Source organism: Rana temporaria, chromosome 1 (assembly GCF_905171775.1).
Source record: "Rana temporaria chromosome 1, aRanTem1.1, whole genome shotgun sequence".
NCBI classification, from domain to species: domain Eukaryota; kingdom Metazoa; phylum Chordata; class Amphibia; order Anura; family Ranidae; genus Rana; species Rana temporaria.
Genome location: NC_053489.1, coordinates 353,474,077 through 353,493,471, shown reverse-complemented (window position 1 = coordinate 353,493,471; position 19,395 = coordinate 353,474,077). Strand labels below are relative to the sequence as shown.

The following is a 19,395-nucleotide window of genomic DNA, read 5'->3' as shown; positions in this document are numbered from 1 at the left end:
TTTAATCTTATCTGCTTCTCTGTACTATTAGCAACACCACCCAGTACACTTTGACAATGATTGCAGAAGTTGTGTCAACATAGAAAAGAATGTTATTGGCAATATACACATTCATGCCATATACACTGGGGTATGGGGCACTTTTACCTTGAGTAGCTCATAAAATGCACACTATAGCAAAGGTCATCATTTATTAGTAACATGAACTGTTTTTTCCCAGCAGGACAGAAATGGAAAAATCTAGCCAAAGCTTTCCTTATGCTGGCCATTCATTATACAATTTTCTTGTTCAATTTCCTTCAGCTATGTAGTGCAAGATCCTGACTGATTGCATACAAATTGAAAATCGTTAGATTTGACTTCATATTGTGTGGATTTGGTAAATCTCAAGGAAAATTTTACAAGAAAATTGTATTAGACGTTGGGAGTTTTTGCAGGACTTTTGCTGCGTTTTGTGCAACACTTTTGCGGCATCAGTGCTGCGCTTAGAGCCCTTTCACACTGCCAGTGGGCCGCATTAGAGGTAAAGCGCCGCTATTTGATTCACAATGCGACTTTGCAATGCAATTTTTGATGCAATGTCATGCGATCGGTGAAAAAAACATGTGAGAACAAGTGGCACCGAAGTCGGAACAAAGTAGTGCAGTAGCGCACCAATTAGATCGAAGACCATTGAAATACATGGGTTTTGACTTGTCATGCGACTTCACATGTGTCAAGTCGCATAACAAATCGCAGTAGTGGAAACAGAGCCAAAGGGTTCAGCACATCTACAGGGTTACCAAATTCAGGCTCTAGTTTTACAGCCAAGGAATTATCTTGTGATTATAGTAGACAGACCCTCCTTCTGCTTCCTAGATATTTGTTTAGGGATGTATGTAATGTAAAAAGCGCAGGGGTTAGGATTATTTTACAAGCAAAGTGCATATTGTACAGGGTGCCGGGGTCAAGAGTGTGTAATGTACACTGTGCAGAGGTCAGGTGTAAGAAACATGCAGAATGCAGTTTTTTTGGAATGTGCAAAGCACAGAATGCAAGGATCAGCAGAAACACACAGGGCCAGATTCTCGTAGATCGGCGTATCTTTGTGCGGGCGTAACGTATCCTATTTACGTTGCGCCTCCGTAACTTAGACGGGCAAGTGCTGTATTCTCAAAGCACTTGCTCCGTAAGTTGCGGCGGCGTAGCGTAAATAGGCCGGCGTAAGCCCGCCTAATTCAAATGTGGAACAGGGGGGAGTGTTTTATGTAAATAACTTGTGACCCGACGTGATTGACGTTTTTCAGGAACGGCGCACGTCTGTGAATTATCCCAGTGTTGCTCCAAAGTACGCCGCAAGGACGTGTTGGTTTCGACCTGAACGTAAATGACGTCCCCATTCACGGACGACTTGCACAACTGAAGTAAAATTTTCAAAATTCGCCGCGGGAACGACGTCCATACTTAACATTGGTACGCCGCATGTACGCCTCATATAGCAGGGGTAACTTTACACCAGGAAAAGCCTAACATAAACGGCGTATCTATACTGTGTCAGCCGGGCGTACGTTCATGAATTTGCGTATCTAGCTGATTTACATATTTCTAGGCGTAAATCAGCGTACACGCCCCTAGCGGCCAGCATAAATATGCAGTTGAGATACGACAGCGTAAGAGACTTACGCCGGTCGGATCTAATAGAAATCAATGCGTAACTGATTCTAAGAATCAGGCGCATAGATACGACGGCTCAGACTCAGAGATACGACGTTGTATCTGGAGATACGCCGTCGTATCTCCTTTGAGAATCTGGGCCACAGAGTTCAGGGATCAGGAGTGTGTAATGCACAGAGTTCAAAAGTCAGGAGAAAGTAACAAAAAGGGGTAGATTTACTAAAACTGGTGCACACAGAATCTGATGTAGGTGTGCATAATAGCCAATCAGCTTCTAGGTTTGAGGCCTCGTACACACAACTGTTTTCCTCTACAGAATCCAGCAAGAAACTTGGTGGGAGAGCTTTTTTGCCGAGGAAAACGGTCGTGTGTATGTTTTTCATCGAGAAAACTGACGTGGAATTCGACGAGAAAAAAAGAGAACAAGTTCTCTTTTTCCTCGTCGGGAGTCTCAATTTCCTCGTCAGGCTGGTTTTCGACGAGAAACACGTTCGTGTGTATGCTTAGATACCCGCGCATGCTCAGAATAAAGTATGAGACGGGAGCGCACCTTCGGTAAAAGTAGCGTTCGTTATGGAGATAGCACATTTGTCACGCTGTAACAGACTGAAAAGCGCAAATCGTCTCTCACCAAACTTTTACTTAACACGCAGTAATATGAGATTAGCAAAAGGAGCCCCAAGGGTGGCGCCAGTGGAATCGAACTTCCCCTTTATAGTGCCGTCGTACGTGTTTTACTTCACGGCGTTTGAGAACGACAAGATTTGGTATTGACAGTGTGTATGCAAGGAAAGTTTGACAAGATTCTCGACAAGCCTAACAAGGAACCCGTCGAGGAAAACAATGTTTCTTTTACGATGAGTTTCTCGGTCGTGTGTACAAGGCCTTAGTGTCAAAGCTTAATTGAACAAGTTGAAATTAGAAGCTGATTGGTTACAATACACAGTTGCACCAGATTTGGTAAATCTCCCCCAAAGAGTGCAGGCGTCAATAGTGTATAATGCACATGTGCAGGGACCAGGAGTGCCTAATGCACAGAGTAAGGAGTAAGTAACGCACAGAGTGGAATGGTTGTGAATATGTAATGGTTAAGCAGTAATTAACAGTGTGCAGGGGTCACATGTGTGTAACACACAATTGCAAGGTTCAGGAGAGCATAACACACAGAGTGCAAGGCCAAGGAGTGTGTAATGTACATGAGTAAGTAACCACACAGAGTGTAGGGGTCAGGAGTGTTTAATGCACATGAGTAAGTAACACACAGAGTGCAGGGCTCAGGACTGTGTAAAACACAAAGTACAAGGGTGAGGAGTGCATACCACACAGAGTGCAAGGCCCAGGAGTATGTAATGTACATGAGTAAGTAACACAAAGTGCAGGGGTCAGGAGTGTTTAATGTACATGAGTAATTAACACACAGAGTGCAGGGGTCAGGAGTGTGTAATGTACATGCGTACGTAACACACAGAGTGCAGGGCCCAGGAGTGTGTAATGGACAGAGCTCAGAGGTCAAAATTAGGTAACACACATGGAAAGAATTCCTTTCTCCATCTAATTCCATCCCCCCACTCAACAGGCCCAAACCGTACCCAACACAGATCCCCCTTCTTCCATGCAACATACTCAGTAGACTTTGGCATTATATTTCATCTGCTTATTTTCCCCAGGTCCCAGTGCTGTGACTGAGGCCCCGTACACACGACCGAGTTTCTCGGCAGAATTCAGCCAGAAACTCGGTCGGAGCTGAATTCTGCAGAGAAACCCGGCCGTGTGTACACTTTCGGCCGAGGAAGCCGACGAGGACCTCGGCGAGGAAATAGAGAACATGTTCTCTATTTCCTCGTTGTTCAATGGCAAATTTGGCCTCGCCGAGATCCTCGGCGGCTTCACAAGGAACTCGACGGGCAAAACGATGTGTTTTGCCCGTCGAGTTCCTCGGACGTGTGTACGGGGCCTGACCGTGTTATTTTTTTTTCTCCATATGTTACTTATGCAGCTGTTTGCCTATCAGACCTATCAGCAGGGAGCCTTCCCAGCCAGCAGAACACAATGATCACTGCTAGTGGTAATATCTGCCGGCAGCAATTGCATGTAAAAAAAACAGACAGACTGAATGTACCCAAGTTGATCGATGGAATGATTTGGGTACAACAAGCATATCCATAGATGGATCAAATCTCCTCTGCTCCCTGCTCAACCGGCCAAGATTTGATCTATCTATGACCAGCCTTATGTTATTTATGTCTGCTGCCTCGGTCCTTTGCTATCTGCATGAGTCACTTCTGACAAGTTTTTCTGATATCAATAGACAAAATGTGACAGGGGAGAGAGCTCCAGCCTGTGATTGACAGCCTCAGTTCTGTTCCTGTCCGCTGTGTGAAGGGGGGTGTGTCCCTTCTGTCCAATCAGGTCTCACTGAGATCTGCAGAGTGTAACTTCAGCTCCCGCCCCCTGCCTTCTGAAAGCTCAGACAAGCTATATAACTTATGGACTTTGAATGTCTTGTAGAGAAGAGAAGACTGCAGATAAAGTACACATGTGTAGGAGGATTTGTTTAATTTCTGTGTATCCCCTGAGACCAGTCACTTCACTGGGTCTATGTAACGGTTTACAAACATTTTAACCACTTGCCGACCTCTGTCAGTAAATATACGTCGGCAGAATGGCTGGTGTGCGCAAAGCAAGATACGCGTACGTTGCTTTGAAATTCAAGCCGTGCACGCATGCCCATCGCAAGCTCTGTGACCGTGCCCATGGGACCCGCGGACTTGATGTCTGTCAGTGTCCTGCGATCGCGTCACGGAGCGGCAGAACAGGGGGGTGCCGTTGTAAACAAGGCATCTCCCTGTTCTGCCTTGTGACAGGACACTGAGCTCTGCGATGGGAGCAGCGATCAGTGTCGTGTCACAGTAAGCCCAGCCCCCACACAGTTAGAATCACTCCCTAGGACACACATTACCCCTTCCTCGCCCCCTAGTGGTTAAACCCCTTCCCTGCCAGTGTAATTTACACAGTAATCAGTGCATTTTTATAGCACTGATCGCTGTATAAATGACAATGGTCGCAAAATAGCGTCAAAAGCAGCAGTCGTGGTGGGTACAATTATCAACTCCAGACTCGACTACGCAAATGCACTCTATCTTGGACTCCCCAAATACCAAATCACTCGTCTGCAAGTCGTTCAAAATACGGCAGCTCGACTAGTTACTGGCAAAAAAACATGGGAATCAATCTCATCTTCTCTGAGATCCCTTCATTGGTTGCCAGTAAAAGACAGAATCACTTTCAAGGCACTCTGCCTAATACATAAGTGTATTTAAGGAAAGGCCCCCCAATATCAATGCGAAAAACTAAAAGCTCACAACCCCAATCGCGTTCTGCGATCCACCAATCAAAATCTACTCCAGATACCCAAAGCCAGATACAAATCCAAAGGAGAATGTAGATTTGCAGTCCAAGGACCTAGACTGTGGAACGCTCTACCAACCGCCATCCGATTGGAGGTGAACCACTCGGTCTTCAGAAGAAAGATCAAGACCCATCTCTTCTGAGGTCAAAAAAATTCTCACTCAGGAAATGGACACTAAGCGCCCAGAGGCGATTCAGTTCGCATGTGTTGCGCTATATAAGTTTTTCACTCACTCACTCAAAAGTGTCCGATGTATCCGCCGCAATATCGCACGATAAAAATCGCAGATCGCTGCCATTACTAGTAAAAAAAATGTAATAATAAAAATGCCATAAAATATGTAGAAAATACGTATCAGCTTAAACTGAGGGAAAAAAAATGTTTTTATATGTTTTTGGGGAATATTTGTTATAGCAAAAAGTAAAAAATGTTGCTTTTTTTTCAAAATTGTCGCTCTTTTTTTGTTTATAGCGCAAAAAATAAAAACTGCACATGTGAACAAATACCACCAAAATAAATCTCTATTTGTGGGGAAAAATAGATGTCAATTTTGTTTGGGAGCAATTGTCAGTTAAATCGACGCAGTGCCGAATCGCAAAAAGTGGCCCGGTCATTTGGCAGCCAAATCATCCAGGGCTGAAGGTGGTTTATGTAAATTTAAACTATCAATTTTCGGACGGTCATCAACTTGAAAGACTTCAATGATCTTTAAGAGCCAGAGACTAGAGATTTTCACATATTCTCGTAGTAGCCCTTTTTAGTCACAGGTATCACATTGACAAGTCAAAAAGGTACCTATTTCACCAAAGCTGTCTTTTATTCTACCTAATTTGCCATTGTTTTATAGACAGAATACACAGTAAGTGAAGCAAAAATTCACTAGAAAGCTTTCATTTAAATCTCTGGCATTGGAAATGATGGTGTCCTACAGATTTTCTTGCTGTCTTAAGTTTCCCCTTTTTTTTAGGTTCTACTTACCTGCTCTGTGCAATGGTTTTGGGTCCCACGCCAGTGGTCCTGGCTCCTCCGCTCTGCCGAGTGCCCCCAATGGCAAGCCTCTTGCTATGGAGGCTCTCAAGCAGGCTCATTCCTGAGCTGGGCTTTGTTTGTCCATTTACATTCGGAGTGTGGCTCGGCCCTGTCCTCATTGGCTCACTGGCTGTGATTGACAGTAGCAGAAGCCAATGGCTGGGGGGGGAGGCTGAGGGGGGAGCTGACTCCATAAGGTTTTTAACCTTAATGCATAGAATGCCTTTAGAAGCAATCTAAATATACTATTGGCAGTATGAATTATATCTGTTTGACAAGTGCAGAAAATAGCTGTTCATCCATCCAGAAACCTTGTGAGCTGATAACATTCTGTGCTCTCTGCCCTGCTATCTCTCTGGAATACAAAACACCTGCTTCCAGAGGCGGCTCTAGGCTTTGTGAGGCCTTAGGCAAAACTTGACATGGGGCCCCCCACTCACACCCATGATGGGAAAAATAATTCAAGGACAAGAGCCTCTTCCCCATAACCCTGGCCGGTGGTTGTGGGGGTCTGCGGGCAAGGGGGGCTTATGGGAATCTAAAAGCCCTTTAACAAGGTGGCCTCCAGATCCTGCGCTTTATTAACGAAGGGCCTGGGGCCACGCGGTTATGTCACCTGGTGAACCCGCCCCCTTGTGACGTCATTGACTGAGGGCATGCTGGGTCATTGACGTCACAAGGGGTGGGGTTACCGACATTCACTAGTTGTTAGGGACGCTGGCGGCCCCGCTCCTGAGTAAGGGCTCTTAATGCTGCCTGAGCACAGCAGCGTTAAGACCCCTCAAAACTGGGGTAATGCATTGGGCAAGGCCCCTGTTAGCGCGAGGCCTTAGGCAGCCGCCTAATTTGCCTAATTAAAGAGCCGCCTCTGCCTGCTTCTGTAATGGGGGAAGAGAGGGGGGTGGTATATAGTCCTAGCACACTCCCTGTCCTAGGGTAATAATGCTGATAAACATGGTTGTCAACCTAGGACAAAGCTCCCAATGGTCCATGATTTAGAGGGACTGTCCCTTATTCGGAACAAAGTCCCTCTGTCCCTCTTTGCTCTTCGTTTGTCCCTCATGTTGGTCTGATCTAAATAGTTGTATGTAAAATGCACTTTTTATCTTTCAAAAAAAAACTTTCATTCAATTTCTAAATTGCCGCATTTGTAAATTCAAAAAGCCAATATAAAGAAATAGTAGCGGTACAAAAAAAACACTTGTGGGTCTACCTAATAATTTTTTTGTTTGTTTAATTCTCCTTTAAGGGGGTGTAGGGGGGGTGTGTCCTATGCCTACATACTTTTACTAATAGGTGTCACTCATTCCCATCTAAAAAAGTTGGCAGGTATGCTCTAGGACAAGAAATGAGTAATGTCAGCATTAAGAATGCAGCCACAGCCACCACATCTAAGGGCTGCAACATGATCAATTTTGTTCTTGGGTTTAGATAAGTCAGAAAAGTGTTTCTGAAATATTGTAAGACCTATGACAAGATATCTATGAAGTCTAGTACTGAGTCCCATATTATTATTCCTGCCTGGATGTTATTGCTCTCTTGTTCTGTGCTTGGGAGATTTCCCTAATTTCTAGATGTATCCCCTAGACGGTAAGTAAGGAGAAGGTCTCCAATAGGAAAGCAGATGGCAGTTGTGATGGAACCATCCAGCACCCAGCTTGAATGCCTCAGTCAATATATAGCTTCCTCCAGTCTGGACACTAGCTCAGAAGCAAACTGGAACTCTTTATTGAAAAGTCACACAGAATATATAGCACACAATTTCAGATATGGCCTGATTACATTACTCTAACAATGCAAACTATAAACATAAATATAATTAACATAGCTAAGGAACAGCCAACATACACATAATGCTAATCCTCATCTAGCAACTAACAGCTGACAGTGATCTAATTAACATGAACTATTTAAAAACGAGTCACCCAGACATTCCGGCGCCAACAACCCTGAATACAAAGTACTGTACATTACACATTATTATAAGCATAAAACATAACATCCCACAATGGTTCCATAACAAGGTAAAGTGGTCACAATTTTAAGAGATGATCAGACAGAAACAATAGGTGACTCAATTAACAATGGGAATGCACACCTAGTGTATGAGGCACACAATGGGAGAGATATATTTAATAGAAAAACACTTAACACCTTCATAAACAGACTATAGCAAGAGAGCCCAGTATCAGGTTGCTTTGAGATGATCATATTAACATCTGCTCTGAGTGTCAGTCTAAAGCAGTCATTGCTGTTTTGGGCATAGAGGGTCCAAATATGTGTTCTGGGCCTAGATTACCAGAGTCTGTGTGTTTCGGTGATTATAATCCCGAATCCGAAGCAAGACCACTCCAAGGGTCCCCTTCCCCAGTCACACTTCTCTCAAAGAGTAGTATTCCCCTAAAAAACAGAGCCCATAGTGAGAGGCCACCCTGCAGTCCACTCCAAAAGCCCCTGTCCTGGTTGGGTCTGTCACAGCAGTAAAAGCACTTCTACTAGTTAGGTGAAGATGCGTCAGGACCACCATCAGGATGTTGTCTGTGTCCCCACTAACAAGATATTCATACTCTCTGTATCTCCACAAGGGGGACAGTGCAATAAGATGGCTATTTTCCAACCTATGCAAAACCAACATGACTATGAGGGCTGGAGTTCTACTTTAAGGACTTGTACACATGATATCTGAATGTCATTGAACAAAGTGAATGGCTTGGGCTTTGCAAATAAGGCATGTTTTTCATGTGCTTTCAGCCATGTCAGATCCGGTATCCACTAACTGCATCACCGAGCAGAAAATAGAAGGGAACAGCCCCGAATATAAGTGAAGGGCATCTCCAGTACATGAAAAATCAGCTAATGCTGAAAGAGGCTTGAAGTGCCTTGTCTTTCCAATTTGGTATTCAATATATTCCTCTCTATGCACATTATAAATAATAACAGTGTTGTTCTGCTGCACTGTGGTTGGCTTAGCATCATTGAGCACTGGTCAATGCAAAGTACACAAATATATGGAAATTGTGTCGTGTGTAAAATAAGTTGCTTGACATGTGTTTATAACAGGCCATTTGTACTAAAGTTATTCCTTATACATACTCAGAGGTCTTCAGTAATAAACTCTGGGCTATAGGTTCTTGTTTCCCTAAAGCCAGCCATGCATGGAAAGAAATGTGTCTGATGCAGCGGAGACTGGCTAAGATTAGATTCATGTATGGGAGAGGCCGATTATACCAAAGTCAATCCATCGATCAACTTGGGTTCAACCAGCCTGTCAGATTTTTTTTTTACATGCAATAACTCCCAGGGGTTATAGCCGCTTGGCAGTAATTATTGTGTTCTGCCGGCCAGAAAGACTAACCGTAGTATTAGAATGTAGCTCATTTCAATACCATTTGGCCCATGTGCAGTACAATTTAGGTGTGTTGCATTTTAGGTGCGAGTTACATTTGTTTTTTATGCATTACCATTGTACTCTAGATAATGTCTGTTTTGATGAAAGTGCATCAAAGATTCAGTAAGCAGGATTTTTGTTTATTGCACAGCACCTAAAATGCACAGGGTACATGGTATGAACAGTTGCTGTAACTGCAAGGTTTGCTGCAAAGTTTGAGGGCCTCTTCATACTTTTACACTTTCCTGCCACAAAACCAAAAATATTAAAATGCATTCCAAGTTGAAAATCCATATGTGGCTTTTCCTGTACAATTAATACTTATTACTACTAATACTATATGTACTCTCAAAGTACCTGAGCTATATTGCCTCTCATCGTATGCGCTGCTGTTTAGTGTGAAAAGAAAAGGAATGCATTAAGGTAAATTATGTTTAGGCTTTAGAACCACTTTAACTCCCAGCTGGTGCATTTCTTTATTATTATTATTATACAGGATTTGTATAGCGCCAACAGTTTGCACAGCGTTTTACAATATATAGGTTTAAAAAGGTCTTCTTTATAAGAGCTTACAAGACCCTACAGAGTCCATAGGGTTCAAAGGTTCTGTGCTGACAGCATGATTCCTGTCTTGTTGACTACTTATTGACAGCTCCCAGCCACGGTTTGGATTGAAAGCAAGCAGAACAGGCTTCCGATCATGTGACAGCCAATCACATCGATCAGGTAATCAGGATATCACCTTCGCCTCCTGGCCTAAACACCCACTTATAGGGCCACGGGGAGATGGCGGCAAGGTTAGAGGTTAACAAAAAAAAAAGAAGAAGAATATAGATGTAGCACCCTGGGGTTTAGTCAGAGAGCTCCTCACAAATGTACTTGCCAGGAGTAGTTATCTTGGTCGATTGATAGAGATTTATTGTTTTCTCCCTAAATTTGATATTGTTGCACTTTTCTCTTCTACCACTAGGTGGCCAGGTACTAGGTGGTACTAGATATGAGAAGGGCAACCGAAGGTCAGGTGATGAGTATATGGGGGATCTTAGCCAATGGCATGGGTTTTCTTGAATCCCTTGACGTGCTAGGAGAACCTATATATTTGGGTGAGGTTAGGTGATCTATGGTTTGTGCCACCTGGACGGCTGTCTGGGTGGACGTGTGTCGTACACCCCGGGCTGCTAGGCTGGAGATTGGGCCTATCCCGGGGGCATCTGGCTGCCAGTCTGTGTGAGGGCCTATCAGCTGGAGAACCTGTCAGTAGTCGGAGTTAGAAGGGAAGCTGTCGCCACAAAGGGACCAACCACTTTTACCAGGGACCACAGTGAGTAACTGAAGCAAGTACCGGAAACCACATTCTCACCGAACAGGGCACGGTGGAGAATCGGGAAACTTCAGGCAGTGATCAAGTCAGGGACCCAACCCACAGAGGAGACCCTTGCAGAGCAGCCTTGTGAGTCAAGCCAGGGACCCCGCCAGTTAGTAGTGATGGAGCTTGAGAAGTATCTGGAGTGCCAAGCTAGGGACCCAGCAGGGAAGCGTGGGTGACGCTTGAGGGGATACCACCGCAAACCTTGGAGGAGCTCAAGGGATTCAGAGTCAGTGAATCAGAGGGTCTAGTAAGAGACCGGGAGCTCACTGTTGAAGAACTGAGATGTAGTGGAGTTGAAAGAACTGTTGCGTTAGGAACTGTTAAAGACTGTTACAATAGGAGATAGCAATCCTGCAAGTGCAGATGTGGCTTCTTGCTGGGGCCTTTCCATGCACGGCTGTCCTCTTGTTGAAGTCTCTGAGCCTGCCAATCGAATCTATAACTATTTAAGGGTGTCCTGGCTCTAACCCTCTTTCCCCCAAAAATACAAAAAGGACTGTAAAAATAAATAAAACCTCTTTTAAATCCATGAAGTGTCTGGCACCCAATGACTTTTACCATCTTTGCACCCACTATGCCTCACAACCCACTACATATTGAAGGATGTCAGCTATCTTTGGCCTTGGAGGTCCTTATTAGACTGGAAAGGGCCAGGGACCTTGCTACATATAAAAAAGAAAGAATATATAAAGAAAATAGTAAAGTGTAGCAACATATAACCACCCCTACACATGGCACACCAGCGCACATGTATTTTAGTGAGCAGACAAGTGTGAACAAGCCCCTAATGCTAGTGACAGAATGCATCATATTCAGGGCTGGACTGGGACAAAAATCTACTTTATTAGAGTCGAACGGCTGGTACTGGTACTTTTATAGGCAGTACCAGTGGGGAAGCTAGACATTATTTCACCTGGGGAAAATAATTAGTTCGGTGCCCCCTCTTATGGGACAAGCTTAGGCAGAAGTGAGAAACTCCCAGGCCATAGCTGTTGAGTCAGCTGTCCCCTCCCCCATGCTCCTCTGTCCCCTCCCCTGCTCCTCTGGTCCTCCCCCTGCTTCTCTGTTGCCCCCAGGTGAGCGCTGCGGGGGAGGGAGAGGAGGTGAGTGCTGCGGGAAGGGAGAGACAGAGGAGCGGAGGGGGGCAGCGGCCTGCTGTCACTGAAGCTGGCCCACTGAGCCATCGGCCCACCGGGAAACTCCCTGTAGTCCCAATGGCCAGTCCATCCCTGATCATATTTATTTTTTCCTCATTGTTCTACTTTAAGAAAACCAATACTTGGCCCTAAGTATCCGTCACTTAAATTCCAAGCACTACATTGTGGGAACTGATGGGCGTCCATGTGTGCCCCCAATCCAGAGGTCCAATTTTTATGTAGCTCTGGCAGTGGATCACAGTGACCAGGGGTGCTGTCAAAGTAGTAATACATTCTGTAGCCTATGGTGTGTGCTGACCGGCATTACAATAAGAGCCGGTTCACACAGGGGCGACTCGTCAGGCGACTTAGTTGCCTGACAAGTCGCGCTGCGCTCTGTACTATGGAACCATTTTAATAGGAGCGACTGAAGTCACTCTGACTTAGAAAAAGGTTCCTGTATTACTTTGGGACGACTTCAGGGCGACTTGCATTGACTTCAATATAGAAGTCATTTTGCAAGTCGCCTCTGAAGTTGTGGGTAGATCGCCTTCCCGAGTCGCTCGGCAAGTTGTGCTGCCCCAGTGTGAACCGGCCCTTACTTTTCCTGTTTGCTTTACTTCTATAATATTGATGGGAATTTACTAAAACTGGAGCAGACAGAATTTGTAACAGCTGTGTTTGTTAACTAATTAGCTTGTGGGCAGGTGCAAATTTCCTACATTCAGTAGGTGGTACTGTGCCAGCCACATCGGTGTACCATTTCAATAACCACACACAGTCGCCCCTCCAGCAGAAGCTGTTCTCCAGTAATGCATGCTCAAGCCTAGTGACACTACAAAAATATACTGCTATATTATCTGAAATCAGTGCCTACAGAAGCTGTCTATTTCTTACCACTAACCTATATACAATATACAGTAAAACCTTGGTTTGCGAGCATAATTCGTTCCAGAAACATGCTTGTAATTTAAAGCACTTGTATAGCAAAGCATTTTTTTACAGGGTATAAAAGAGAAGAGAGGCACCTCTAAGTATAGCAATAAGTTTCTAAATGTTGTACCTTCATTAAATGTAACTATATTGCTACACTTAGAGGCGCCGCTCTTCTTTTTTATACTCTTAGACATCACCAGTGCCCATCTGTGCCCACCAGTGCCCACCTGTGCCACCTATCAGGGCTACCCACAAGTACCCATCAGTGCCACCCATAAGTACCCATCAGTGCCGCCTATGAGTGCCGAAGAGTGCCGCCTATGAGTGCCCATCAGTGCCGCCTATGAGTGCCCATCAGTGCGGCTTATCAGTGACCATCATCAGTGACCATCAGTGCCACCTCATCGGTGTCCATCAGTGTTGCCTTATCAGTACCCATCAGTGCCGCCTTATCAGTGTCCGTAATTGAAGAAGAAAACATACTTATTTACAAAAAAAGTAACAGAAAAAAATAAAAACGTTATTTTTTCCCAAATACGCAAAATCGTGCAAATGCGCAAAAAATAAAAATCGCAGAGGTGATCAAATACCACCAAAATAAATCTCTATTTGTGGGAACAAAATGATAAAAATATTGTTTGGGTACAGTGTAGCATGACCGCGCAATTGTCATTCAAATCGCGACATCGCTGAAAGCTGAAATTTGGCTTGGGCAGGAAGGTGCCTAAGTGCCCGGTATTGAAGTGGTTAAACCTTAAACCGTTTTTAACCACGTGCCAACCGCCCTATAGCAAATATACTGCTGCAGAGTGGCCTCTGTGCGCTGAATCATGTATATAAACACGTGATCCTGCACTTCCGGGTAGCGGGTGTAAACTAGGGTTGCCACCTGTCCAGGATTCACTCGGACAGTTTGGGTTTTGAATCGTGTGTTCAGGTTTCAGTCCACCTGAAACCCGGACACATTAATCAGACCAGGCTGTGGCTCCCCAAGTAACTGAGATAGTCGTAGACAAATCTGTTGCTATCCGGGAGCTAAGGGCAGCTGTTTGGGGGCAGGTTTGACTGAAGGGTGGGGTGATAATGTCAGCAAGAGCAATTTGGCCACACCCACTGGTTGTCAAGGCGCTCTTGGTACCCTACATTACTACTCTCCTTAGGGCACTCATATGTATCCAAGGTCTTTTATAATCCTATAGTATTTACTGCAAAAAAATATATATAATTCCCTGTGCTGCAAAAGTGTTCGGGTTTGGCTTGAAGAAAAAGTGGCAAACCTAGTGCGAACGCACGCCGCCGCCGCAGGCTGCTGGAGCCGATCAGTGTATACCGTGCACTCAATGTCCACCAGCACCCACCGATCATTCAATACAGAGGCAGAACGGCAGTCCCCCTATGTAAACAAGACAGATTGCCGTTCTGTCAGTAGGGAAGGCATGGATTATGTGTCTCTGCAAAGCAGGGGCAAGGATCCATGTCTTCCCCTAGTAAAAGCACCTCCCACACTGTACAAAAAACACAGGCTAGGCACACAGTTAACCCTTTGATGACCCCTGATGGTAACCTCTTCCCAGCCAGTGTCGTTAGTACAGTGATAATGCATATTTTTAGCACTGATCACTGTATTAGTGTCACTGGTTCCCAAAAAAGTGTCAGTTAGTGTCCGATTTGTCAACCACAATATTGAAGTCCCGCTATGTAGGTCACTGATTGCCGCCATTACTAGTAAATTATGAATAAATATTCCATAAATATATCACATAGTTTGTAGATGCTATAACGTTTGTGTAAATGAATCAATATACGCTTATTGGGATTTTTTTTTACCAAAAATATATAGCAGAATACATATTGGCCTAAATTGATGAAGAAATTCTATTTTTTATTAGGATATGTTTTATAGCAGAAAGTTAAAAATTTATTTTTTTCTAAATTTTTGGTCTTTTTTGTTTATAGTGCAAACAATAAAAACCGCAGAGGTGATCAAATACCACCTCTATTTGTAGGGGAAAAAAACCCACAAATGTTATTTCGATACAGTGTAATCGCGCAATCGTCATTTTTTTTTCTGCTTTACTTTCACCTGGTGATCTGGCCAGTAATCCACTTGCTGTCTTAGAATGTCTACGCTCCATTGGTTGAGCAATTGAGATGCCTTTGGACAAATGCTTTGTCTGAACTCTGAACCCTCACTTTTGTTGGACAGCTTGGTCTGTTAGGACGTTGAAAAATTTCAGACTTAGGGCTCATTTACAATCATCAAAAATCTCATTGCAAAGTTGCATTGTAAATCGCGCGACTTTGGCGTTGCAATAGTGGAAACAGAGCCTACTTGCTTCGGCTTCGGACAGGCTTTGTTAAAGCTCTCTGAACGCCAGTCAAAGTTACTGTCACTAAATAAAATGGTTAGCTTACAGTCCTGTTTACACCTTGCTTTTGCTTTGCTTCAAAAATTATACCCCATGTAGCTTTAGTGGTGCTTCAAAGCGTCTTCAAAGCCTCCATAAAAGTCTACAGCAAAGCTCGCTCGAAGCCCCACGAAGCCCCACCAAAGTCTCGCCAAAGGCTCATCAAAGCATGGTGTAAACAGGACTGTAAGCTAACCATTTTATTTAGCGACAGGAGCTTTGACTAGCCTTCAGAGAGCTTTAACCACTTGCCGACCTGCCGCCGTCGTTTTACGGCGGCAGGTTGGCTCCCCTGTGCGCGAGCACGTAATATAACGTCGGCTCTCGCGCAGGTCACTAGGGGCGCATGCGCGCCACCAGAGGCGTGCGCCGCCAGAGGCGCACGCCCCGACCCTCGTGCGACTGCCCGGTGGGCGCGATCGCCGTCGGGCACCCGCGATTGCTCGTTACAGAGCGGGGACCAGGAGCTGTGTGTGTAAACACGCGGGGAAAAGGAGCTGTGTGTGTAAACACACAGCTCCCGTTCCTGTCAGGGGAAGAAATGCTGATCTTCTGTTCATACAATGTATGAACAGAGGATCGGTCATTTCCCCTAGTGAGGCCACCCCCCCACAGTTAGAACACACCCTAGAGAACATAATTAACCCCTTCACTGCCCCCTAGTGTTAACCCCTTCACTGCCAGTGGCATTTTTATAGTAATCCAATGCATTTTTATAGCACTGATCGCTATAAAAATGCCAATGGTCCCAAAAATGTGTCAAAAGTGTCCGAAGTGTTCGCCATAATGTCGCAGTCCCGAAAAAAAAACGCTGATCGCCGTCATTACTAGTAAAAAATGTGTTTTATAAAAATGCCATAAAACTACCCCCTATTTTGTAAACGCTATAACTTTTGCGCAAACCAATCAATAAACGCTTATTGCGATTTCTTTTCCGGAAAATATGTAGAAGAATACGTATCGGCCTAAACTGAGGAAAAAAAAATTTTTTTTTATATATTTTTGGGGGGATATTTATTATGGTAAAAAGTAAAAAATATTCATTTTTTTCAAAATTGTCGCTCTATTTTTGTTTATAGCGCAAAAACTAAAAACCGCAGAGGTGATCAAATACCACCAAAAGAAAGCTCTATTTGTGTGAAAAAAAAAACGCCAATTTTGTTTGGGAGCCACGTCGCACGACCGCGCAATTGTCAGTTAAAGCGACGCAGTGCCGAATCGCAAAAAGTGCTCTGGTCCTTGACCAGCAATATGGTCCGGGGGTTAAGTGGTTAACAAAGCCTGTTCCGAAGCCAAGTTTTGGAGCATGTGTAAACTAGCCGTTACTAGTCAGATCATTATATAAAAATAAAGGAGAGAAAACTGATGCAGCCACCGCATCTAAAGCCCCGTACACACGATCGGAATTTCCTATGGAGTGTATGCCCCATCGGAGAAATTCCATCAGACTTTAAATGTAGAACACATTCTATTTTACTCTGATGGAATTCCGTAGGAATTACGATGCATTTTTGGTCGGGCAAAAGCCCGATCGCGTGTATGCGCAGGGCCGCCATCAGGGGGGTACAGGCAGTACACCTGTAAGGGGCCCGATGGTCCCCAGGGGGCCGGCCGGAACCCCCCTATTTTTTTCCAGAATTGAAAAAAAAAATGTATTTATAATTTTTTTGTCAGCTCCCCAAGCCCCCCCTCCCACCTCAATTTGCGGCCGTAGCACCCTCCCGCGGCTCAAATTGGTCCGCGGTTCTCAATTTGCGGCATCCCCCGTGGCTCAATTTGCGCCCCCCGGTTCTCAGTTCGCGGCACCCCCCGCTTCTCAATTCGCGGCACCCCCCCCCTGCTCCAGGGGACCTATGCCTAAAGCTGTGTAAGGGGCCCCAAAATTCGTGGTGGCGGCCCTGTGTATGCGGCATAAGAACTGGTAATCTGCAATAAAATACCATTTTGGGTTTAATAGCACTTTAATTGAACACGTTGAAGCTAAAAGCGATTGGTACCCATGCACAGCCGCTTCACATTCTGTCTGCTCCAATTTTAGTAAATTCCCCCGTTTCTTTATCCTTAAAAGGTAAACTGTAGGGATGCATTCACCTGAAGCACATTCCAACCTTAACCCCTTCAATATGCTATTGTATGAAATAGTACTGAGAACACTAGAAGCATATGCAGCAAAAGGAAAAACTAAAACAATTGCAAGACCCCCGCTGAAGCGGACACCCACCTGGCTCATACTTGAGGTACAGGATGGAGATGATATAATAAGCCACATCGAAGAGAGGGAAGACAGGCAGTTTGGAGAAGGATACAGCCAGATCCTCCAGGCTTAGAGATGACAGCAGCTCCATGGTTCCCCAGCACGTCCCAGACTGGCCTTGCTGATGAAGTGACAGCACGCTGGATGACAAGCAAACCGTATGGGTGTCCCTTTCCCCACGCCCACCTCTACTACAGCAAAAATAAAACCTTCGCTCTGATCACTATATTTAGCTGACTGAGAGGAGCAGGCCCCTCCTTTTCTGCTGCTTGGAAGGACAGGGAAATAGAATACAATTAGAACTTCCTCGTCGTCTAAGTAAAACCCTCCTTTAAGTCACTTCAGGACTTGTCCTCTGTATTCTTTTCAGAAATGCCACTATTGGATTACTATACGCACTAAAGCCCCATACACACCAGATTTTCTGCAGATTTACCAAAACCATATAATATGAGGTCAAACCTTAAAGCGGATGTGCGGCCAAAAAAAAATATTAAAAGCCAGCAGCTACAAATACTGCAGCTGCTGACTTTTAATATTAGGACACTTACCTGTCCTGGAGTCCAGCGCCGTCCGCAGCAGAGGACGAGCGATCGCTAGTCTCTCTGCTGCCCCCCCCCCCCCCCACCATCCACTGTGAGGGAACCAGGAAGTGAAGCGCTCCGGCTTCACTGCCTGGTTCCCTACGGCGCATGCGCGAGTCGCATTGGCTCCCGCTGTGTGCTGGGAGCCGAGTGTTCCCAGCACACAACGGGGGGTGACGGGATGTGATGCAATGCCCGTCTTTTGCCCGTGAATGCTGGGCCGGAAGTTGGTGCAAATACCTGTCTTTAGACAGGTATCTGCACCCCCCTCCCCCCTGAAAGGTGTCAAATGTGACACCGGATTGGGGGAGGGTTCCAATCAGCGCGAGTTTCACTTTAGGGTGGAGCTCCGCTTTAAGAGTTTCAATTTGTATGCATTCAGGCAGGCCCTTGCACTACATGGTTTTGGTAAATCTGAAGAGAAAAATCTGCAGAAAATCTGATGGTGTGAATGGGGCTTTAGGCTCATAATACTCATTACAATCTGACTATACAATCAACCTTACATCTACCATACCTATGTAACATGAGGACCTACCTAAACTATGCCATATAGTGTAGCCAGAGGCGTTGCTAGGGTTTTTTTTTTTTAGCTGACGTGTGGGGGGGGGGGGGGCGGCTCCCCCCCGCGACTTTAGCGATGAGCGCCGCGGAATCGGAGCGCCGAGCTCCGCGGTACAAGAGGAGGGGGGGTTGCGGGGTGACACCGCAGCACCATCCATCCCCTCCTCTCACAGCCACGGGCTGTTAGCGGTGATCGGCAGTCAGCACACAGGCACAGCCCCCTCCTCTCTGTTTGTGTGTACAGAGGGGGAGGGGCCGAGGGGACCTTCTGTCCATGTGCCGTGGCACTGCCTGCGATGATCTGAGGTACTGAATGGGGAGGGGGGGGGTGTTTGCACCTGGGGGGATTTCACTGAAGGGGTGGGGGGGATGTACTAAGTGGGTGTTTGCACTGAGGGGGTTTTCACTAAGGGGGGTTTGCACTGAGGGGGGGTTGTACTAAGGGGGGGGTGTTTGCACTGGGGGGTTGCACTGAGGGGGGGGGTTGCACTGAGGGGGGGATTTGCACTAAGAGGGGGTGTCTGCACTGAGGGGGTGTCTGCACTGAAGGGGGGGGGTCTGTGTAACATGCAGGGGTCCAGAGGTGCAGGTGGCTGTGTAATGTAAAAGGGGTGCAGTGATGCAGGGTGCTGTGTAATGTAAAGGGGTGCAGAGGGCTGTGTAGT

The 19,395-nt window shown here is 45.5% G+C and overlaps 1 protein-coding gene across 1 annotated transcript in view; it reads right to left on the bottom strand.

Moving 5' to 3' along the window:
• Window positions 1-17,763, bottom strand: part of TMEM38A (transmembrane protein 38A) — a 51,262-nt gene extending 33,499 nt beyond the window's left edge. Inside the window, exon 1 of the mRNA XM_040321102.1 lies at window positions 17,550-17,763. Coding sequence (XP_040177036.1) covers window positions 17,550-17,673 — 124 coding nt within the window. The 5' untranslated portion in view covers window positions 17,674-17,763. The remainder of the gene's footprint in view (window positions 1-17,549) is intronic.
• Window positions 17,764-19,395: the final 1,632 nt, after the last annotated feature.